The 20,831-nt window shown below is 42.5% G+C and overlaps 1 protein-coding gene across 1 annotated transcript; it reads right to left on the bottom strand.

Moving 5' to 3' along the window:
• Positions 1–786: 786 nt before the first annotated feature.
• LOC135530678 (zinc finger protein 625-like) lies at positions 787–15,513 on the bottom strand. The gene is made up of 2 exons (XM_064958929.1): positions 14,913–15,513; positions 787–2,353 (listed from the first exon to the last, which is right to left on the bottom strand). The coding sequence occupies exons 1-2, from the start codon at positions 15,274–15,276 to the stop codon at positions 1,362–1,364; spliced, it is 1,356 nt and encodes a 451-aa protein (XP_064815001.1). The 5' UTR covers positions 15,277–15,513; the 3' UTR covers positions 787–1,361.
• Positions 15,514–20,831: the final 5,318 nt, after the last annotated feature.

The following is a 20,831-nucleotide window of genomic DNA, read 5'->3' as shown; positions in this document are numbered from 1 at the left end:
GCAATAAAAACAATACTACAGAGATACAAAATAGGTTAGAGAAAAAAACAACAAAAGAACTTGAGGAACTTATTCCAGAACGATCTAATGTAATCTATTACAAAAATAAAGCAAATGAATATGGAGAAAAATGCAACAACAACAGTACAATGAATGGGCGAGAGGGGAGGGGGAGGAGCCAAACTAACAACAACAGTACAATTAGAGGATTAGTAAATCCAAGAGCTTAAAAAACATTAAGGATTAGAAATCCAAGGTGGCCGATGACTCACGTTGTCTCACTGTCTCATTGAAGATAACTTTTCTGGACTCCTAATTATGACAAGTCTACAATATTACGTATTGGACCTTTACAAAAAACAGCTTTTACATGATCCTGTAGTTTACCTGTAAAATGGGCTGATGGTGAAGTGGACATACTTGGTATTCATTTCACAAAATATATATAAATGGTTTGAGTCCTCGATTTGACTTGTTGGGAGATCTGTCGACATCCCTTTGGGCGGGACGCTTGAGCCTGGTTGCTCGTGTGGGTCACTCCGGACGGGAGTCTGCTAGATGACTGAATGTAATGTAAATGTTGAACGGCTTCACTGCAGGTAGATTGTATGTTGTAATACTCCACAAGAAAAAAACAAAAAAAAACAAAAAAACAATTGCTACTGGTTCCGCAATGTAGTCAGCCTTTATGGCTGACACCGCAAGTCCTGGATTCCTGTTAAGTAGCAATTAGCTGCTAACCATCATGACAAATGGAGCAGACCACATGCTAGCAGTGTTAAGTAGCAATTAGCTGCTAACCATCGTGAAAATGGAGCAGACAAATGCTAGCAGTGTTAAGTAGCAATTAGCTGCTAACCATCGTGAAAATGGAGCAGACACATGCTAGCAGTGTTAAGTAGCAATTAGCTGCTAACCATCATGAAAATGGAGCAGACAAATGCTAGCAGTGTTAAGTAGCAATTAGCTGTTAGCCATCATGAAAATGGAGCAGACACATGCTAGCAGTGTTAAGTAGCAATTAGCTGCTCGCCATCATGAAAATGGAGCAGATAAATGCTAGCAGTGTTAAGTAGCAATTAGCTGCTAGCCATCATGCAAATGGAGCAGACAAATGCTAGCAGTGTTTTATCCACAGCTGGGCACAAATGTTTTTATTGTTAATCTTTTGTTTTTTTATATCCTCTTATGTTTCTTGTGTAGTAAATATTTCAGTTTTTGTTTTCATTGTTTTCTCCTGTGAAGCCCATTGTGTTCCACTCCATGTCTGAAATGTGCTGAATAAATATAGCTTGGTTAGATTTGATGTGAATTTAGGTCATGTGATTGGGAAAATATAGTTCCACAATGGGAACGGTTCTCTAACTGCGTGTGATTCTTTCCACACTGGGACCCATTGTGTGATTTTTCCCCTGTGTGTGTAATTGCGTGTTTTCTTCCCCTGTGTGTTTCCTTTTATGTGATTTTAGATCATGTGATCGTGAATATCTCTTTCCGCACAAGGTGCAATGGTAAAGCTTCTTCCCTGCATGTGTCTTCTCATGCCTCCTCATGTTATCTAACGACCTAAAGAATTTTCCACAATGGGAACAGGGGTAAGGCTTCTCTCCAGAGTGTATTTTCTTATGTTTGTTCAGGCTCCCTAAATGCAAAAAACACTTTCCACACTGGGAACAACTGTGTGGTTTTTCCCCTGTGTGTGTCCGCTCATGTGCTCTCAGGTCATGTGATCGTAAGAAACTATTTCCACACTGAGAGCAATGGTACGATTTCTCCCCGGTGTGCGTCATCTCATGCTTTCTTAAGTCTGATGATGTTGAAAATCTCTTTCCACAATTGGAGCAGTGGTAAGGCTTTTCTCCTGTGTGTTTCTTCTCGTGATCTTTCAGGTTCCCTAACTTGGTAAAATCCTTACCACACAGGGAGCAATGGTAAGGTTTCTCCCCTGTGTGTGTCCTCTCATGCGTTTTCAGGTTACCCGACAACCTAAAATTCTTTCCACAATGGGAACAGGGGTAAGGCTTCTCTCCAGAGTGTATTCTCTTATGTTTGTTCAGGTTCCCTAAATGGGAAAAAAGCTTTCCACACTGTGAGCAATTGTGAGGTTTTTCGCCTGTGTGTGTCCTCTCATGTGATTTTAGGTCATGTGATCGTGAGAATCTATTTCCACACTGGGAGCATTGGAAGTGCTTTTCTCCTGTGTGTTTCCTTTCATGCTCTTTCAGCTTCCATAACCACTTAAAACTCATATTACACTGGGAGCAGTGGTGTTGCATCGCTGGATTGGGCGTCTCAGGGTCTGGTTCCCCTGAAGGACTCTTTCTGCTGTCAGATGGAGAGTCTGGTCTCTCTCCTGCCAAAGACAAAAGGAGTATTTAGTTAAACAGAGTATTTAGTTAAACAGACAGACCTGACTGAAACCTCCATTATAAAACTGTTTTCCTATGAGGTTTAATCCAGACTAGATCCCTCATTATGAAACACAAAATGTGGATCCTGGATGCTGATTGGTTGATAGCTGTTACTTATTCACGTTAATCCCAGTTAATGGCTGTTAACAGTTCCATTTGAATTATTCCTACACATCCACTGTCCCACAGCCCTCCTGTGACGACCGTCCCACTCTGTCTGCCGTATTCTGTCTTTGTTCTTGTTTCCTTATTAGGATGCCGGTGGGCGGAGTTGGGGAGGGTCGTCAGCTACATGGGAAACACCTGGGCCAGGTGTGTCCCAGGATAAATAGACCTCTTCCACATTCATGGAAGAGACTCTCTCCATGCAGACACCATTGTAGATTGTGTTGTGGTTCTTGGTGGCCTTTTGTTTGTTTGCATTGGCACCTTTCAACACCCTGCATTATCACATTCATGCATGCAAAACACTCACTTACACTACTGATTACTGATTACACACACCATTGTATATTTTCCTTAGTTGCTTTGGTTAATAAATATATATTTTGTTACTCCTATCTCCACGTTGTCTCCCTTTGTTACGGGCTTTGAGCCGGTTCATGACACCTCCCAGAAAATTCATAAACTATTCTCCACTGTCCCACAGCCCTCCCAGGAAATTAATCAACTAATCTCCACTTAATGGCTAATTGTTGGTTTGCTACTAGAATGGTACATAATAGGTTAAGATGGGGCAAGAGTGGTACATAACATGTTAAGTTCCGTGGCCTCCAATTGCTCTTAAATACAAGTAAAACTAAATGCATGCTCTTCAACCGATCGCTACCCGCACCTACCCGCCTGTCCAACATCACTACTCTGGACGGCTCTGATTTAGAATACGTGGACAACTACAAATACTTAGGGGTCTGGTTAGACTGTAAACTCTCCTTCCAGACCCATATCAAACATCTCCAATCCAAAGTTAAATCTAGAATTGGCTTCCTATTTCGCAAACAAAGCATCCTTCACTCATGCTGCCAAACATACCCTTGTAAAACTGACCATCCTACCAATCCTCGACTTTGGCAATGTCCTTTACAAAATAGCCTCCAATACCCTACTCAACAAATTGGATGCAGTCTATCACAGTGCAATCCGTTTTGTCACCAAAGCCCCATATACTACCCACCATTGCGACCTGTACGCTCTTTGGCTGGCCCTCGCTTCATACTCGTCGCCAAACCCACTGGCTCCATGTCATCTACAAGACCCTGCTAGGTAAAGTCCCCCTTATCTCAGCTCGCTGGTCACCATAGCATCTCCCACCTGTAGCACACGCTCCAGCAGGTTTATCTCTCTAGTCACCCCCAAAACCAATTCTTTCTTTGGCCGACCTCTCCTTCCAGTTCTCTGCTGCCAATGACTGGAACGAACTACAAAAAGCACTGAAACTGGAAACAAATATCTCCCTCACTAGCTTTAAGCACCAACTGTCAGTGCAGCTCACAGATTACTGCACCTGTACATAGCCCACCTATAATTTAGCCCAAACAACTACCTCTTTCCCTACTGTATTTAATTAATTAATTTATTTTGCTCCTTTGCACCCCATTATTTTTATTTCTACTTTGCACATTCTTCCATTGCAAATCTACCATTCCAGTGTTTTACTTGCTATATTGTATTTACTTTGCCGCCATGGCCTTTTTTTGCCTTTACCTCCCTTACCTCACCTCATTTGCTCACATCATATATAGACTTGTTTATACTGTATTATTGAATGCATGTTTTTTTTGCTCCATGTGTAACTCTGTGTCGTTGTATGTGTCGAACTGCTTTGCTTTATCTTGGCCAGGTCGCAATTGTAAATGAGAACTTGTTCTCAACTTGCGTACCTTGTTAAATAAAGGTGAAATAAATAAAAAGATGGGGCTAGAATGGTACATAGGGGGTTTCCAAACAAAATCAACTGGAACCTGTTTTATACCATCATTATCAGTTAGAACCTGTTATACCATCATTATCAGTTAGAACCTGTTATACCGTCATTATCAGCTGGGTAGCCTAGTGGTTAGAGCGTTGGACTAGTAACCGGAAGGTTGTGAGTTCAAACCCCCGAGCTGACAAGGTACAAATCTGTCGTTCTGCCCCTGAACAGGCAGTTAACCCACTGTTCCCAGGCCGTCATTGAAAATAAGAATGTGTTCTTAACTGACTTGCCGAGTAAAATAAAGGTAAAAAAAAAAAAAAATCAGTTAGAACCTGTTTTATACCAATCATTATCAGTTAGAACCTGTTTTATACCAATCATTATCAGTTAGAACCTGTTTTATACCAATCATTATCAGTTAGAACCTGTTTTATACCAATCATTATCAGTTAGAACCTGTTTTATACCATCATTATCAGTTAGAACCTGTTTTATACCAATCATTATCAGTTAGAACCTGTTTTATACCAATCATTATCAGTTAGAACCTGTTTTATACCATCATTATCAGTTAGAACCTGTTTTATACCAATCATTATCAGTTAGAACCTGTTTTATACCAATCATTATCAGTTAGAACCTGTTTTATACCAATCATTATCAGTTAGAACCTGTTTTATACCAATCATTATCAGTTAGAACCTGTTTTATACCAATCATTATCAGTTAGAACCTGTTTTATACCATCATTATCAGTTAGAACCTGTTTTATACCATCATAATCAGTTAGAACCTGTTTTATACCATCATAATCAGTTAGAACCTGTTTTATACCAATCATTATCAGTTAGAACCTGTTTTATACCAATCATTATCAGTTAGAACCTGTTTTATACCAATCATTATCAGTCAGAACCTGTTTTATACCAATCATTATCAGTCAGAACCTGTTTTATACCAATCATTATCAGTTAGAACCTGTTTTATACCATCATAATCAGTTAGAACCTGTTTTATACCATCATTATCAGTTAGAACCTGTTTTACCATCATTATCAGTTAGAACCTGTTTTATACCATCATTATCAGTTAGAACCTGTTTTATACCATCATAATCAGTTAGAACCTGTTTTATACCATCATTATCAGTTAGAACCTGTTTTATACCATCATTATCAGTTAGAACCTGTTTTATACCATCATTATCAGTTAGAACCTGTTTTATACCATCATTATCAGTTAGAACCTGTTTTATACCATCATTATCAGTTAGAACCTGTTTTACCATCATTATCAGTTAGAACCTGTTTTATACCATCATAATCAGTTAGAACCTGTTTTATACCATCATTATCAGTTAGAACCTGTTTTATACCATCATAATCAGTTAGAAACTGTTTTATACCAATCATTATCAGTTAGAACCTGTTTTACCATCATTATCAGTTAGAACCTGTTTTATACCATCATTATCAGTTAGAACCTGTTTTATACCATCATTATCAGTTAGAACCTGTTTTACCATCATTATCAGTTAGAACCTGTTTTATACCAATCATTATCAGTTAGAACCTGTTTTATACCAATCATTATCAGTTAGAACCTGTTTTATACCAATCATTATCAGTTAGAACCTGTTTTATACCATCATTATCAGTTAGAACCTGTTGTATACAATCATTATCAGTTAGAACCTGTTATACCATCATTATCAGTTGGAACTTGTTGTATACCATCATTATCAGTTAGAACCTGTTTTATACCAATCATTATCAGTTAGAACCTGTTATACCATCATTATCAGTTAGAACCTGTTGTATACAATCATTATCAGTTAGAACCTGTTTTATACCATCATTATCAGTTAGAACCTGTTTTACCATCATTATCAGTTAGAACCTGTTTTATACCAATCATTATCAGTTAGAACCTGTTTTATACCAATCATTATCAGTTAGAACCTGTTTTATACCAATCATTATCAGTTAGAACCTGTTTTATACCAATCATTATCAGTTAGAACCTGTTTTATACCATCATTATCAGTTAGAACCTGTTTTATACCAATCATTATCAGTTGGAACCTGTTATACCATCATTATCAGTTGGAACTTGTTGTATACCATCATTATCAGTTAGAACCTGTTGTATACAATCATTATCAGTTAGAACCTGTTATACCATCATTATCAGTTAGAACCTGTTGTATACAATCATTATCAGTTAGAACCTGTTATACCATCATTATCAGTTGGAACTTGTTGTATACCATCATTATCAGTTAGAACCTGTTGTATACAATCATTATCAGTTAGAATCTGTTATACCATCATTATCAGTTGGAACTTGTTGTATACCATCATTATCAGTTAGAACCTGTTGTATACAATCATTATCAGTTAGAACCTGTTTTATACAATCATTATCAGTTAGAACCTGTTTTATACCATCATTATCAGTTAGAACCTGTTTTATACCATCATTATCAGTTAGAACCTGTTTTATACCATCATTATCAGTTAGAACCTGTTTTAGTTAGAACCTGACCGGTCTGTGTTACCACCATTACCAACTGGGACCTGGTCTGTGTTTACCATCATTATCAACTGGGACCTGGTCTGTGTTTACCATCATTACCAGCTGGGACCTGGTCTGTGTTTACCATCATTACCAGCTGGGACCGGTCTGTGTTTACCATCATTACCAACTGGGACCTGGTCTGTGTTTACCATCATTACCAACTGGGAACTGGTCTGTGTTTACCATCATTATCAACTGGGACCGGTCTGTGTTTACCATCATTACCAACTGGGAACTGGTCTGTGTTTACCATCATTACCAACTGGGAACTGGTCTGTGTTTACCATCATTACCAACTGGGAACTGGTCTGTGTTTACCATCATTATCAACTGGGAACTGGTCTGTGTTTACCATCATTACCAACTGGGACCTGATCTGTGTTTACCATCATTACCAACTGGGAACTGGTCTGTGTTTACCATCATTATCAACTGGGACCGGTCTGTGTTTACCGTCATTACCAACTGGGAACTGGTCTGTGTTTACCGTCATTATCAACTGGGAACTGGTCTGTGTTTACCATCATTACCAACTGGGACCGGTCTGTGTTTACCATCATTGCCAACTGGGAACTGGTCTGTGTTTACCATCATTACCAACTGGGACCTGGTCTGTGTTTACCATCATTACCAACTGGGACCGGTCTGTGTTTACCATCATTACCAACTGGGACCGGTATGTGTTTAAAATCATTACCAACTGGGACCGGTCTATGTAGGAAGGACTGGTAGCTGAACCCATAACCATAAAGGACTGGTTTATTATACAGCTGAACCCATAACCATAAAGGACTGGTTTATTATACAGCTGAACCCATAACCATAAAGGACTGGTTTATTATACAGCTGAACCCATAACCATAAAGGACTGGTTTATTATACAGCTGAACCCATAACCATAAAGGACTGGTTTATTATACAGCTGAACCCATAACCATAAAGGACTGGTTTATTATACAGCTGAACCCATAACCATAAAGGACTGGTTTATTATACAGCTGAACCCATAACCATAAAGGACTGGTTTATTATACAGCTGAACCCATAACCATAAAGGACTGGTTTATTATACAGCTGAACCCATAACCATAAAGGACTGGTTTATTATACAGCTGAACCCATAACCATAAAGGACTGGTTTATTATACAGCTGAACCCATAACCATAAAGGACTGGTTTATTATACAGCTGAACCCATAACCATAAAGGACTGGTTTATTATACAGCTGAACCCATACCCATAAAGGACTGGTTTATCCTGTACAGCTGAACCCATAACCATAAAGGACTGGTTTATTATACAGCTGAACCCATAACCATTAAGGACTGGTTTATCCTGTACATCTGAACCCATAACCATAAAGGACTGGTCTATTATACAGCTGAACCCATAACCATAAAGGACTGGTTTATTATACAGCTGAACCCATAACCATAAAGGACTGGTTTATCCTGTACAGCTGAACCCATAACCATAAAGGACTGGTTTATCCTATACAGCTGAACCCATAACCATTAAGGACTGGTTTATCCTGTATAGCTGAACCCATAACCATAAAGGACTGGTTTATCCTGTATAGCTGAACCCATAACCATTAAGGACTGGTTTATCCTATACAGCTGAACCCATAACCATAAAGGACTGGTTTATTATACAGCTGGACCCATAACCATTAAGGACTGGTTTATTATACAGCTGGACCCATAACCATTAAGGACTGGTTTATCCTATACAGCTGAACCCATAACCATAAAGGACTGGTTTATCCTATACAGCTGAACCCATAACCATAAAGGACTGGTTTATTATACAGCTGAACCCATAACCATAAAGGACTGGTTTATTATACAGCTGAACCCATAACCATTAAGGACTGGTTTATTATACAGCTGAACCCATAACCATAAAGGACTGGTTTATCCTATACAGCTGAACCCATAACCATTAAGGACTGGTTTATCCTGTATAGCTGAACCCATAACCATAAAGGACTGGTTTATCCTGTATAGCTGAACCCATAACCATTAAGGACTGGTTTATCCTATACAGCTGAACCCATAACCATAAAGGACTGGTTTATTATACAGCTGGACCCATAACCATTAAGGACTGGTTTATTATACAGCTGGACCCATAACCATTAAGGACTGGTTTATCCTATACAGCTGAACCCATAACCATAAAGGACTGGTTTATCCTATACAGCTGAACCCATAACCATAAAGGACTGGTTTATTATACAGCTGAACCCATAACCATAAAGGACTGGTTTATTATACAGCTGAACCCATAACCATTAAGGACTGGTTTATTATACAGCTGAACCCATAACCATTAAGGACTGGTTTATCCTATACAGCTGAACCCATAACCATTAAGGACTGGTTTATCCCATAAAGGAGGACCACTGTCAAAGACAAAATGTCAAAGTAGTGTCGTTCCGTGACATCAATAAATGTGAAGACTGTTATTTTATCAAATCAATTCTGTGTAATTATTATTACGTGATTAAACTAATCATTTAAACTTGAATTAACTAGGAAGTCGGGGGCACCACGGGAAAATGTTTAAAGAGACTATTTCCCAAATCGACTCCCCAGATGTTTTCATATCTTATCAAAACAATCGCTTAACGTACTGTCTCGCATCGGTTCTCATTACTGAACATTGCAAACCTCGGATATCTGCACAAACCCTCGCATAAATAATGAATCAGCGATATACAAATTGGTTTAATTATTTATTTACTAACTAACTAATCCAAGTCACAGAATAACATGAAAACACAGTCACGAGAATTTTCAATCCCAATGATGATAACTCAACTATTTTATAGCTTTGACCAAATCCCCAAGGTTTGTAAGTCCCTGGTTTAAAAATAATTCGGCAAAGTCTCTGCAAAAGGTTCATTCTTTATTCGGAGAGAGCGCTCTGAAGTCAAAAATGAGAACACAGTCATTTTATAACACACACACACACACACACACACTACTACACTCATAGTCACTATGGACAAACCAGTCACTATGGACAGACCAGTGAGCTACCAGTCACTATGGACAGACCAGTGAGCTGCCAGTCACTATGGACAGACCAGTCACTATGGACAGACCAGTGAGCTATCAGTCACTATGGACAGACCAGTGAGCTGCCAGTCACTATGGACAGACCAGTGAGCTACCAGTCACGATGGACAGACCAGTCACTATGGACAGACACGTGAGCTGCCAGTCACTATGGACAGACACGTGAGCTGCCAGTCACTATGGACAGACACGTGAGCTGCCAGTCACTATCGACAGACCAGTGAGCTGCCAGTCACTATCGACAGACCAGTGAGCTGCCAGTCACTATGGACAGACCAGTCACTATGGACAGACAAGTGAGCTGCCAGTCACTATGGACAGACACGTGAGCTGCCAGTCACTATGGACAGACACGTGAGCTGCCAGTCACTATGGACAGACACGTGAGCTGCCAGTCACTATGGACAGACACGTGAGCTGCCAGTCACTATGGACAGACACGTGAGCTGCCAGTCACTATGGACAGACCAGTCACTATGGACAGACCAGTGAACTGATAGTCACTATGGACAGACCAGTCACTATGGACAGACAAGTGAACTGATAGTCACTATGGACAGACCAGTGAGCTGCCAGTCACTATGGACAAACCAGTCACTATGGACAGACCAGTGAGCTACCAGTCACTATGGACAGACCAGTGAGCTGCCAGTCACTATGGACAGACCAGTCACTATGGACAGACCAGTGAGCTATCAGTCACTATGGACAGACACGTGAGCTGCCAGTCACTATGGACAGACACGTGAGCTGCCAGTCACTATGGACAGACACGTGAGCTGCCAGTCACTATGGACAGACCAGTCACTATGGACAGACCAGTGAACTGATAGTCACTATGGACAGACCAGTCACTATGGACAGACCAGTGAACTGATAGTCACTATGGACAGACCAGTGAGCTGCCAGTCACTATGGACAAACCAGTCACTATGGACAGACCAGTGAGCTACCAGTCACTATGGACAGACCAGTGAGCTGCCAGTCACTATGGACAGACCAGTCACTATGGACAGACCAGTGAGCTATCAGTCACTATGGACAGACCAGTGAGCTGCCAGTCACTATGGACAGACCAGTGAGCTACCAGTCACGATGGACAGACCAGTCACTATGGACAGACCAGTGAGCTGCCAGTCACTATGGACAGACCAGTGAGCTGCCAGTCACTATGGACAGACCAGTCACTATGGACAGACCAATGAGCTGCCAGTCACTATGGACAGACCAGTGAGCTGCCAGTCACTATGGACAGACCAGTGAGCTACCAGTCACTATGGACAGACCAGTCACTATGGACAGACCAGTGAGCTGCCAGTCACTATGGACAGACCAGTCACTGTGGACAGACCAGTGAGCTGCCAGTCACTATGGACAGACCAGTCACTGTGGACAGACAAGTGAGCTGCCAGTCACTATGGACAGACCAGTGAGCTGCCAGTCACTATGGACAGACCAGTCACTATGGACAGACCAGTGAGCTGCCAGTCACTATGGACAGACCAGTCACTATGGACAGACCAGTGAGCTGCCAGTCACTATGGACAGACCAGTCACTATGGACAGACCAGTGAGCTACCAGTCACTATGGACAGACCAGTGATCTGCCAGTCACTATGGACAGACCAGTGAGCTGCCAGTCACTATGGACAGACCAGTCACTATGGACAGACCAGTGAGCTGCCAGTCACTATGGACAGACCAGTGAGCTGCCAGTCACTATGGACAGACCAGTCACTATGGACAGACCAGTGAGCTATCAGTCACTATGGATAGACCAGTCACTATGGACAGACCAGTCACTATGGACAGACAAGTGAGCTGCCAGTCACTATGGACAGACCAGTCACTATGGACAGACCAGTCACTATGGACAGACAAGTGAGCTGCCAGTCACTATGGACAGACCAGTCACTATGGACAGACCAGTGAGCTGCCAGTCACTATGGACAGACAAGTGAGCTGCCAGTCACTATGGACAGACAAGTGAGCTGCCAGTCACTATGGACAGACAAGTGAGCTGCCAGTCACTATGGACAGACAAGTGAGCTGCCAGTCACTATGGACAGACAAGTGAGCTGCCAGTCACTATGGACAGACAAGTGAGCTGCCAGTCACTATGGACAGACACGTGAGCTGCCAGTCACTATGGACAGACCAGTGAGCTACCAGTCACTATGGACAGACCAGTCACTATGGACAGACCAGTGAGCTGCCAGTCACTATGGACAGACAAGTGAGCTGCCAGTCACTATGGACAGACAAGTGAGCTGCCAGTCACTATGGACAGACAAGTGAGCTGCCAGTCACTATGGACAGACAAGTGAGCTGCCAGTCACTATGGACAGACAAGTGAGCTGCCAGTCACTATGGACAGACACGTGAGCTGCCAGTCACTATGGACAGACCAGTGAGCTACCAGTCACTATGGACAGACCAGTGAGCTGCCAGTCACTATGGACAGACCAGTGAGCTGCCAGTCACTATGGACAGACAAGTGAGCTGCCAGTCACTATGGACAGACACGTGAGCTGCCAGTCACTATGGACAGACACGTGAGCTGCCAGTCACTATGGACAGACACGTGAGCTGCCAGTCACTATCGACAGACCAGTGAGCTGCCAGTCACTATGGACAGACCAGTCACTATGGACAGACAAGTGAGCTGCCAGTCACTATGGACAGACCAGTGAGCTGCCAGTCACTATGGACAGACAAGTGAGCTGCCAGTCACTATGGACAGACACGTGAGCTGCCAGTCACTATGGACAGACACGTGAGCTGCCAGTCACTATGGACAGACACGTGAGCTGCCAGTCACTATGGACAGACACGTGAGCTGCCAGTCACTATCGACAGACCAGTGAGCTGCCAGTCACTATGGACAGACCAGTCACTATGGACAGACAAGTGAGCTGCCAGTCACTATGGACAGACACGTGAGCTGCCAGTCACTATGGACAGACCAGTGAGCTGCCAGTCACTATGGACAGACCAGTGAGCTGCCAGTCACTATGGACAGACCAGTGAGCTGCCAGTCACTATGGACAGACCAGTGAGCTGCCAGTCACTATGGACAGACCAGTGAGCTGCCAGTCACTATGGACAGACCAGTGAGCTGCCAGTCACTATGGACAGACCAGTGAGCTGCCAGTCACCATGGACAGACCAGTGAGCTGCCAGTCACCATCTGAATTAGGCCCACAGAATTAAACCAAGGAGGAGCAGCTTTGAATGTCTGGTGGCTTAACGTTGGGCCCAAGCCAGCTAACTAGCTAACCAGCTTGTTTGTGCAGAGCAGCAACATAATTAAAAAACGCATCCCACCTTTTTGTAGTTAATAAATCCAATGTGAAACGTTTAACTGTAGTGTCCTTATCTATCATAGAAAAAGTGAATCCATTCTTGTCTAATTAAACATCTCTCTCCCTGATTTATGAATCACGCTTGTAAAGTTGTCAGTAGGATTCAGGGTGGTTCCCAAACTGTGGGGCACGACCCCCCAGGGTACGAACGACCCCCCCTAGGGGCATGAGGGGTCGGTTGGGGACTAAAAGTGGTCCTTGTAAATAGAGCTGTATGGTTTGTTAAACTTTGAAATCAATGGTTTCTGTCAGGCAAACATTTTAAGTGAGTCTCAGCACAATTAAATCTAATAATACATATTTATCTTCCAGAGATGATAGTCTATAGTGTTCCATAGCGTTCCATAGTGTTCTATAGGGTTGTATAGCGTTCCATAGTGTTCTATAGGGTTCCATAGCGTTCGATGATAGTATAAAGCACTAAATAAACCTCAGTTAATGCTAAACACAGCTGCTAGAATCTGGACTAGCACTAGAACATTTGATCATATTACTCCAGTGCTAGCCTCCCTGTTAAGGCAAGGGCTGATTTCAAGGTTTTACCGCTAACCTACAAAGCATTACATGGGCTTGCTCCTACCTATCTTTCCGATTTGGTCCAGCCGTACATACCTACACGTACACTACGGTCACAAGACGCATGCCCCCTTACTGTCCCTAGAATGTCTACGCAAACAGCTGGAGGCAGGGCTTTCTCCTAGGGAGCTCCATTTTTATGGAATGGTCTGCCAATCAATGTGAGAGATGCAGACTCTGTCTCAACCTTTAAGTCTTTACTGAAGACTCGTCTCTTCAGTGGGTCATATGATTGAGTGTAGTCTGGCCCAGGGGTGTGAAGGTGAACGGAAAGGCACTGGAGCAACGAACCGTCCTTGCTGTCTCTGCCTGGCCGGTTCCCCTCTTTCCACTGGGATTCTCTGCCTCTCACCCTATTACAGGGGCTGAGTCACTGGCTTACTGGTGCTCTTTAATGCCGTCCCTAGGAGGGGTGCGTCACTTGAGTGGGTTGTGTCACTGATGTGATCTTCCTGTCCTGGTAGTGCTGCTGCTCCAGATTCAACTGTTCTGCCTGCGGCTATGGAACCCTGACCTGTTCACCGGATGTGCTACAGGTCCCAGACCTGCTGTTTTCAACTCTCTAGAGACAGCAGGAGCGGTAGAGATACTCTGAATGACCGGCTATGAAAAGCAAACTGACATTTACTCCTGAGGTGCTGACCTGTTGCACCCTCTACAACCACTGTGATTATTATTATCTGACCCTGCAGGTCATTTTGGAACATTTGAACATCTGTTATAATCTCCACCCGGCACAGCCAGAAGAGGACTGGCCACCCCTCATAGCCTGGTTCCTCTCTAGGTTTCTTCCTAGGGAGTTTTTCCTAGCCACCGTGATTCTACATCTGCATTGCTTGCTGTTTGGGGTTTTAGGCTGGGTTTCTGTCCAGCACTCAGCTGATGTAAAAAGGGCTTAATAAATACATTTGATTTGATTGATTTACGCTTTAATTGGCCGCCCCGTCAATTTGTAGCTTTCACAAAGATATTACTCACTGTTGTTAATCAGATCTCCTGTCTCTTCTTCTTCTTCCAATGTGACAGTAATCTCCCCCACTTCCTTCATTCCAAAAATGTCTTCCTCTTCTTCTTTCACTGTGACAGTCATCTCCTCTTTCTCTTCCTCCTCTTCTTTTACTGTAACATCCTCCTCTTTCACTCTGAACGCGTCTTCATCTTCTGTCAATTTAACTTCTTTCTCTTCTTCTTTCACTGTAACAGCCTCACTCTCTGTTTCTTGTTTTACTGTGACATCCTCTTCTTCCTTCTCCTCTTTCACGACAATGTTCAGCCCCAGAGTTTCTTTCTCCGTCCAGCATTTCTCCTCTTCAGAAGGTGGGGAGTCGTTTAGTGAGCTCATGGTTGGGATGTTAGCTAGTTAGCATTAGTGACAAGACTAGCACTGCTAATTTACCCAGCTAGCTAGCTGACTAAAAACAACGTAGATATTTAATGAAATGGTGTAACTAGCTAGTAGATACGACAACTGTGTTTAAAACACAGTCGCTAATATACAACGAAAGCATTTAAAGATCTGCTATGTTGGCTAGAAAGCTACCGAGGTGAATAACTCGCTGCCGTTGTTTGAAGAAGCGTCCCGTCCATTAGATAATACGTCACACCGGCAGCATTGACTGAAACAGTCACATCGCCACCAGGTGGCTGGGAGGGTAACAGTCAAGGGACATTTTTATTTTATTTTGAGACACTTAATTAGATGTTTTTTTATTTATTTTTTTTATTTATATAATATTACTATATTGAGACGTATAAAGAAGAGCATGTGTCGATTAGCGAATATCTTTAATGAGTGAGAATTTAAAACAATTTACTCCTGCACATTTAGAAAATCAAACAAACAGATAATATCCCAATGAGGTAGCTAGGTCCAAACTGCTCCTACACGGTGTAACAGTACTGAGTAGGTCCAAACTGCTCCTACACGGTGTAACAGTACTGAGTAGGTCCAAACTGCTCCGACACGGTGTAACAGTACTGAGTAGGTCCAAACTGCTCCTACACGGTGTAACAGTACTGAGTACGTCCAAACTGCTCCTACACGGTGTAACAGTACTGAGTAGGTCCAAACTGCTCCTACACGGTGTAACAGTACTGAGTAGGTCCAAACTGCTCCGACACGGTGTAACAGTACTGAGTAGGTCCAAACTGCTCCTACACGGTGTAAGAGTACTGAGTAGGTCCAAACTGCTCCGACACGGTGTAACAGTACTGAGTACGTCCAAACTGCTCCTACACGGTGTAACAGTACTGAGTAGGTCCAAACTGCTCCTACACGGTGTAACAGTACTGAGTAGGTCCAAACTGCTCCTACACGGTGTAACAGTACTGAGTAGGTCCAAACTGCTCCTACACGGTGTAACTGTGCTGAGTAGGTCCAAACTGCTTCTACACGGTGTAACAGTACTGAGCTGTGACCAGTACGGAAAAGAACTAGAACGTTCAATTAAATATTAACGGTGCTGTACTGAGCGACTAGTTGAAAAACAGGGAGGGAGTTGTGGGTTCAAAATGGACCACTGCCTTTAAACTGCATTACTCATTACCCAGGGAAAACTAACCAATGAGATGGGTCGTTCCACATTCTACCAACCCAACAGATGTTTCTACTACAGGGAATATTAACCAATGAGATGGGTCGTTCCACATTCTACCAGCCCAACAGATGTTTCTACTACAGGGAATATTAACCAATGAGGTGGGTCGTTCCACATTCTACCAGCCCAACAGATGTTTCTACTACAGGGAATATTAACCAATGAGGTGGGTTTTTCCACATTCTACCAGCCCAACAGATGTTTCTACTACAGGGAATATTAACCAATGAGGTGGGTTGTTCCACATTCTACCAGTCCAACAGATGTTTCTACTACAGGGAATATTAACCAATGAGGTGGGTTGTTCCACATTCTACCAGCCCAACAGATGTTTCTACTACAGGGAATATTAACCAATGAGGTGGGTTTTTCCACATTCTACCAGCCCAACAGATGTTTCTACTACAGTGAATATTAACCAATGAGGTGGGTTTTTCCACATTCTACCAACCCAACATACAGTACCAGTCAAAAGTTTGGATACACCTTCTCATTCCAGGTTTTTTCTTTATTTCTTTAATAGTGAAGACATCACAATTATGAAATAACACATATGGGATCATGTAGTAACCAAAACAAGTGTTAAACCAAGTGTTAAATCAAAATATATTTTATATTTGAGATTCTTCAAAGTAGCCACCCTTTGCCTTGATGACAGCTTTGCCACTCTTGGCTTGTGGAGGCTTCCCCAGTAGCTTGTGGTGGACTCCCCAGTAGCTTGTGGATGATTCCCCAGTAGCTCGTGGATGATTCCCCAGTAGCTCGTGGAGGATTCCCCAGTAGCTTGTGGAGGATTCCCCAGTAGCTTGTGGATGATTCCCCAGTAGCTTGTGGATGATTCCCCAGTAGCTTGTGGAGGCTTCCCCAGTAGCTTGTGGCGGATTCCCCAGTAGCTTGTTGAGGATTCCCCAGTAGCTTGTGGATGATTCCCCAGTAGCTTGTGGATGATTCCCCAGTAGCTCGTGGAGGATTCCCCAGTAGCTTGTGGATGATTCCCCAGTAGCTTGTGGAGGCTTCCCCAGTAGCTTGTGGCGGATTCCCCAGTAGCTTGTTGAGGATTCCCCAGTAGCTTGTGGAGGATTCCCCAGTAGCCTGTGGAGGATTCCCCAGTAGCCTGTGGAGGATTCCCCAGTAGCTTGTGGAGGATTCCCCAGTAGCTTGTGGATGATTCCCCAGTAGCTCGTGGAGGATTCCCCAGTAGCTTGTGGATGATTCCCCAGTAGCTTGTGGAGGATTCCCCAGTAGCTTGTGGCGGATTCCCCAGTAGCTTGTTGAGGATTCCCCAGTAGCTTGTGGAGGATTCCCCAGTAGCCTGTGGAGGATTCCCCAGTAGCCTGTGGAGGATTCCCCAGTAGCTTGTTGAGGATTCCCCAGTAGCTTGTGGATAATTCCCCAGTAGCTTGTGGAGGATTCCCCAGTAGCTTGTGGTGGACTCCCCAGTAGCTTGTGGAGGATTCCTCAGTAGCTTGTGGATGATTCCCCAGTAGCTTGTGGAGGATTCCCCAGTAGCTTGTGGATGATTCCCCAGTAGCTTGTGGTGGACTCCCCAGTAGCTTGTGGATGATTCCCCAGTAGCTTGTGGAGGATTCCTCAGTAGCTTGTGGATGATTCCCCAGTAGCTTGTGGAGGATTCCCCAGTAGCTTGTGGATGATTCCCCAGTAGCTTGTGGTGGACTCCCCAGTAGCTTGTGGATGATTCCCCAGTAGCTTGTGGTGGACTCCCCAGTAGCTTGTGGATGATTCCCCAGTAATTTGGATGATTCCCCAGGAGCTTGTTGAGGATTCCCCAGGAGCTTGTGGATGATTCCCCAGTAGCTTGTGGATGATTCCCCAGTAGCTTGTGGATGATTCCCCAGTAGCTTGTGGAGGATTCCCCAGTAGCTTGTGGATGAAATGAGTAGCTTGTGGATGATTCCAACAGTAGCTTGTGGAGGATTCCCCAGTAGCTTGTGGATGATTCCCCAGTATCATCTATCTCTCCTCTCCCCTCTCTTTTCTTCTCTCACGCTGTCTCTCTCTATTGTCGAGAACTTTTCTGTAATTAAATATGATTTCTGGGATCTATCTTTTGTGTCTTGGTCTATATGTTTATTTATGTTTACAACAAGCAATGGGAAGTTATCAGAATATAAACGATGGGGAATAACAACATAATGTACGGGATACATTTGTACTGTAGTGAATCCGTCTCTATAGTAATGCAAGGTCTCTTTCATCATTATGTGAAACGTCAATTACCATGGAATTGCTGGCATGTGTTTTTCTATGAAAATGAAGTTTATTGTAACTATAATGTTGATACGACACGGATTACAATCATCATCCTGAATATTAAGGCTACACTCCACACACACACACACACACACACACACACACACACACACACACACACACACACACACACACACACACACAGACACAGACACTCAACCATGCAAACTGTCTGGGTTATTCTTTATTTAGACATCACACATTACAGTCTTACTCTAATCCAGACATCGTACACACTCTCACTAAATCACATCCACATCGACCTACACAGATCTACTACACACGTAATATCTTGACTACGTGTTCTAACATCTGTGGCATTGGCTCACAGGCAAACAAAAACAAACAAATGTCGCTTGAACGTGTTTCTTGAATTCTAAACATCAGACATTTGAAATCTCTATTTTTTGCCCTTCATAATACCTCTGATGGCAGTAACTTTACAAGCACTAATTATGGTCCATTTAGACTGAGAATAATATCTAGTTACAGTAAGGGCTACAATAAGTATAGCCGGTTAGAATTGTAACGGTTGAAGAGATTATAGGAAAAGATCAGTCTTTATGTGGCTGAAAGAAAAGGAATAAATCATCTACTATTTACAGGAAACTCCATCTACATCCTGACATGAAGTTGCGTTGAAAAAGGAAATGGGGTTGGTGAAATAATGTTCTGTCACGTGGGAACTCAAAAGGTGTGATGATATTAATTATCAAAAATGTCGATCCGAATGTGTAAACAGTCAAGAATTATTCGCAAGGAAGGTTTTGAATATAAAAGTGGATGGAAAAACAGATCATCTATATGGTATTACTCTATATGATATTACTCTATATGGTATTACTCTATATGGTATTACTCTATATGGTATTACTCTATATGGTATTACTCTATATGGTATTCATCTATCAATCAATATCAATATCTATCAATATTAATCAATAATAATAATAAAAGAGTTGTTTCTGTCTAAAGAGAAGACTAACAATGGAAATACATGAACCTATAGTTCAGGGAGAAGCAATAAAAACAATACTACAGAGATACAAAATAGGTTAGAGAAAAAAACAACAAAAGAACTTGAGGAACTTATTCCAGAACGATCTAATGTAATCTATTACAAAAATAAAGCAAATGAATATGGAGAAAAATGCACCAAATTCTTCCTGAATCTCCAACACAGCAGCCCCAACAAAAAATAATTAGCAGAAACTTATTAAAGGCAAAGTCATCTATGATTCTCCGAATTATATTTTAAAAGAGGAAGCTAAATATTTTAAGTAGATTTGTTCCTTTCCGTCTCATGCTCTGAATGATGACTACTGTAAGAAATTCTTTCCCACCCCAAAAAATTGAAATGGAAAATTAACAAATGCACAGAAAGACCATTGCGAGGGCCAAATTACAGAGGAATCATTTTTGAGGCTAGTAAATCCTTTCAGTCTGGAAAAACCCCAGAGCTTGATGGCATACAGGTAGAGGTATATCAAGCCGTCTTTGATTTACTCAAAGCTCCAATATTAGCTTGTTTTAATTAGTCCACATAGAAATGGTAGTCTGCCAGGTACTCAGCAGGAAGGTCTGATTTCACTATTATTAAAACATTTACATTTACATTTAAGTCATTTAGCAGACGCTCTTATCCAGAGCGACTTACAAATTGGTGAATTCACCTTCTGACATCCAGTGGAACAGCCACTTTACAATAGTGCATCTAAATCATTTAAGGGGGGGTGAAAAGGATTACTTATCCTATCCTAGGTATTCCTTGAAGAGGTGGGGTTTCAGGTGTCTCCGGAAGGTGGTGATTGACTCCGCTGTCCTGGCGTCGTGAGGGAGTTTGTTCCACCATTGGGGGGCCAGAGCAGCGAACAGTTTTGACTGGGCTGAGCGGGAACTGTACTTCCTCAGTGGTAGGGAGGCGAGCAGGCCAGAGGTGGATGAACGCAGTGCCCAGATGGAAAATACAAAGACACAGTCTATCTATAAAAGAAAAACTGGAGGCATCTTACACTGTGATGCAAAAATA

This window comes from Oncorhynchus masou, chromosome 5 (assembly GCF_036934945.1).
Source record: "Oncorhynchus masou masou isolate Uvic2021 chromosome 5, UVic_Omas_1.1, whole genome shotgun sequence".
Lineage (NCBI taxonomy): Eukaryota > Metazoa > Chordata > Actinopteri > Salmoniformes > Salmonidae > Oncorhynchus > Oncorhynchus masou.
Note: the sequence above shows the minus strand (reverse complement) of the source record. Positions and strands in the feature narration are given on the sequence as shown.